This window comes from Lycium barbarum, chromosome 8 (genome assembly GCF_019175385.1).
Source record: "Lycium barbarum isolate Lr01 chromosome 8, ASM1917538v2, whole genome shotgun sequence".
NCBI classification, from domain to species: domain Eukaryota; kingdom Viridiplantae; phylum Streptophyta; class Magnoliopsida; order Solanales; family Solanaceae; genus Lycium; species Lycium barbarum.
In genome coordinates, this window is record NC_083344.1 from 116,909,820 (window position 1) to 116,914,100 (window position 4,281).

General features: G+C 33.7%; 1 protein-coding gene across 1 annotated transcript; it reads left to right on the plus strand.

The window, feature by feature from the left end:
* Positions 1–389: 389 nt before the first annotated feature.
* LOC132606852 (expansin-A3-like) lies at positions 390–3,679 on the plus strand. The gene is made up of 3 exons (XM_060320508.1): positions 390–646; positions 1,669–1,987; positions 3,018–3,679. Exons 1-3 carry the CDS (start codon positions 493–495, stop codon positions 3,325–3,327), a joined length of 783 nt encoding a protein of 260 aa, XP_060176491.1. The 5' UTR covers positions 390–492; the 3' UTR covers positions 3,328–3,679.
* Positions 3,680–4,281: the final 602 nt, after the last annotated feature.

Sequence of the window (4,281 nt, forward strand, 5' to 3'; positions counted from 1 at the left end):
ATCTTATTGAGCTGCCCCTGCGTATAATTGCAATTTTGAACACGACAATAATTTCTGAAAATACTACACAACTTATACCGCATAACTTAATTCCTATAGAACTTGAGCCAAGCAAAAGTTAAGTTTTCTGAAGATAAGTGTTAAACAACTTATGCCTAACGAAGTAAGTCAATATATTTTAATTAAATAATCAACAGGGGTAAAAATTAAAAAACACACGAGCGGTAAAAATTAAAGACCAACAAAAAATGAGTTTGAAGTCCCATCCGTACGAAAACTTCATATACCTCTGACATTTTAAAAGTCAAAAATTAAACTAACGAAAACAGAGCAGTTAATTACATACCCTGCCATTGTAACTCGTCAATAAATAGCCACTCCACTTTGCTTTCCCTCTCAATTCACTCTCAGCTAACACCCCAAATCCCATTTTCCCCCCCTCTCTCTCTGAGTTTTTTCCTCTTTCACACTGAACACTTGCACAGTGAGAAAATGGCAGTGAATTGGACAGTCTTCTGCATTGCTAGTCTTCTCTTCTGTTTTCTGACAGCCGTTAACGGAAGGATCCCCGGCAATTACGCTGGTGGCCCCTGGCAAAGTGCCCACGCCACCTTCTATGGTGGCTCTGATGCCTCTGGCACCATGGGTATCTACCTCTACTCTCTCTTCTCTCCCATTTTACGCTAAATTTCATCGTGTTTTCACTTCAGTATTTTCTTCGTCCCAATTTATGTGACACTCTTTTCTGGTTAGTCAATCCTAAAAAAAAAAATGTCATCTTTCTGTATTTTGTGATAATTTAACTTGAAAATGATTATTTTACTTTTACTGAGATTATTTCTATCTGCACAAATATATATAGAGCCCGTTTGGATCGGCTTATAAGTTGTTTTCAGCTTTTTTAAGTGTTTGACTGGTCAGCTTATAAGTCATTTTGTGCTTAAAATAAGCCCAAAAAAATAATTGAACTCATTTGGCTTGGCTTGTCTAAAACAGCTTATAAAAAAAAAAAAAAAAAAAAAAAAAAAAAAGCTACCAAACAGACTCATAGTAGCTTATTTTAGGCGACTGATTGCAAAAGTATTCATTTATTTCTTAAGTTTGATGCTCAGTCAAATACCATCAGTAGTAATAAGTAGTATTACACATATTTTAATATACTCGTGTGAGTCTTTAACTTTTTAGTAGGCTTTTGGCCATAGATTTTAAATATTTTTCACTTTAATTGAAATAAAATGGAAATTTGTTCTGGAAAAAGTGTATCATTCTCATAACCAAACGGCTCCTTGGTGTATTCTTTACCTTACTCTGTTTTCTACTATTCACGTGAATCCCACAATAACATTCATCTCTAAATTTAAGTGGCCGTTTGGTCATGAATATTTTTGCAAATCATGTATGTTCGTAAAAATTCGGAAAATTTCGAAGTTGAATTCCAGAATTCGGAAGAATTTATTTTTACTTCAAATCACTCACAAAATTCAAAACAATTCCAATTTGTTTATTTTTCAAATTTCGCAATTTTCATGGCAGAAGGAACCCTAATGAGCCCTCTGGTTTCTCCTCAAAATCAGAATATTAATAATAGCTGACTTTCCAAGCCCTATTAAACCCATTATTATCACTAATTACTAATGGTTTTATAATGGCTATCTTTTAAATTTGTAGGTGGAGCTTGTGGCTATGGAAATTTGTACAGTCAGGGCTATGGAGTAAACAACGCAGCACTAAGTACAGCTCTTTTCAACAATGGCCTGACTTGTGGTGCTTGCTTTGAGATAAAATGTACTAACTCTAAGGAATATTGCACCCCTGGAAACCCTTCCATTTTTGTAACTGGTACTAATTTCTGCCCACCAAACTTCGCTTTGCCTAACGACAATGGAGGATGGTGCAATCCACCTAGGTCCCATTTCGACCTTGCCATGCCAATGTACCTCAAAATTGCTGTCTACCGTTCTGGTATTGTTCCTGTTAATTACAGAAGGTATAAATTCCCTTTTTGATCATGCACTTTCCTTCATTCTTTTCGGGATTTTATTTGCTAAATCAAGTATTCCGTCTGTCCCAATTTATGTGAAGAGATTTGCGTACAGGATCAAAATATACTATAGATTGGGCAAAGTTTCTTTTTTTTTTTTTATACAATAATAAAATACATATTAATTATACAAAAAGTACTACATGTCAATATAGTTAATATTATGCAAAATACTTAAAAATGTATGAGAAAATTATAATCGAAGAAAAAACAGTTTGACTCAAAAAGTAACACCTTCTCGTAAAATGGGACAGAGGTGTAAATAGTTTTGCTTATTATTAGTAATTAGTATCTTGTAAAAGTTCTTTTATAAAAGTTAAGCTTGCTTGCTTACACCAGAACGGTCTGGACTTCTTGTTTTGTTTTTCTTGGTTGTTACGTGTTAAACAAGGTTTAGCAAGTAATTATGCTTTGGGTTTACTTAAACTAAACTTTCCAGTTTCCTGAAGGTTAATTTTGACATTTTCTATATGGGTACGGAGCTGGTTTGAGCTTCGGTATAATTATGTGATGTTCTTTTTAATTTAGATGATTTATAATCAAATAAATATCTTTAACTTATTTTAAATTATGAAATTTAGAAGTGTTTTTTTTGTTAGGGGCCATATGTCTTGAGGAGTTTTTTCTAACAGAAATGTCCTATTTTCCCCGATTTTCGGCAATACCGTTCTTGAATGCCGTAGAAACTGTTGAGTTTTCTTTGTGGTCCCGCAATTTTAGCAAATGACTATTTTAGGCCTAGTGAAAATAGTCTTGCTATACAAAAAATCCCACAAGTCCTAATTACAGTATAGCTTCATTAAAATCTACAAATGGTCCGCTATCCCAAGCTATATTTTGCAGGTAAATTGGAAAACACGTTTTTGGTATTTTTAGTGCATTTGTTCTTAATGCTAGTGAACAACAAAGTTACATGTTAGTAGTGAGATGTAATTTTTCCATACTAAATTTGTTTTTGTTTTTTACTCTTTTACAGGGTTCCATGCAAAAAACAAGGAGGAATCAGATTCACACTCAATGGTTTCAATTACTTCAACTTGGTATTAGTGACCAATGTTGCTGGTGCAGGTGATGTTCAGAAGGTTTATGTTAAAGGTACAAAGACTAACTGGATCGCATTGAATCGCAATTGGGGTCAAAATTGGCAAACAAATGCAATGCTTGTTGGACAAGCCCTTTCATTTAGAGTCACTACCAGTGACCGTCGCAGCTCTGCTTCTTACAACATTGCACCAGCTAACTGGAAATTTGGCCAGACGTTCGAGGGAAAGAATTTCCGCGTTTAAGTTCACCAAAAAAAGAAAAAGTGTTACACTGACCGAAAAAAGGAAAATTTATACGATTTCCTGCCTTCAATTGTTCTCTCTTTTAACTGGGAAAATTTGAAGTATCGCGGGGATTAGTTTCTTTTTCTTTTTATTACTTGTTGGTTTTAATGTATTTTTGCTTTTTTACCTTTATGTGATGTAAGTGTGTGTTGTTAAAAGGTGAAGTGAAAAGTTATAGAGGCTGAAGTGGCTACAAAATGACCAAATTTAGGGGAAACTTGTAGCCCGCAGCTTTATTTGCATATTGTTTACTGATGTAATGGCAAATTACTTGCCTAAGTTTATGAATATAAATATTTTTATACTGCAATACTTGTATTTTATTACATGTGGTTATGTTCGAAACTTCCAATTCATTTCCGCATCTTCCGAATTGTGTCTCTATTGAGCATGTGAATGGAATTTGAGTCCAAGACAAAAATGCAACTAGAGGTTATAAGTTAAGTGTGAAAGAATTTTATTTTAACATGCCATCGAAGATTAACAATAGAAATTCTAAATTTAGCTACTATATAAATTGACTTTTTGCAGATCTTTAAAGTTTGTGCCTGTCTTTTATCTTCTGCAACCTGAAACATACTATCAAAACGAATGATGGTCACTTACAGAAGTTTAATAATTAGGAGCTATTTTATACCCTAGGTCTTATTCATTTCCTATGGCTAAACGAGTATTACTACAAATACTAAAATGGTACTTATGCCTAAATGGACCCAAAATGATTCTAAATTTTAACAAGCATAGACCTTTGAGGTTACTTTTTGGTCTCTAAATTCTATTTTCTGCAAAGTGAAATTTCAAAATAAAGGCTGCTTTGTTCAATGTACAAGAGCAAATTGGAAAATCTAATAGGGGATATGATACTTTTATGCTGTGTGGATAGTGAATTGTAGCTCCCGTAATACACCTTTG

Coding starts and splice junctions, on each gene's coding strand:
- LOC132606852 (XM_060320508.1), top strand. CDS start 493: ATGGCAGTGAATTGGACAGTCTTCTGCATTGCTAGTCTTCTCTTCTGT. Junction 647..1,668: donor TGATGCCTCTGGCACCATGG/GTATCTACCTCT, acceptor TTAAATTTGTAG/GTGGAGCTTGTGGCTATGGA. Junction 1,988..3,017: donor GTTCCTGTTAATTACAGAAG/GTATAAATTCCC, acceptor ACTCTTTTACAG/GGTTCCATGCAAAAAACAAG.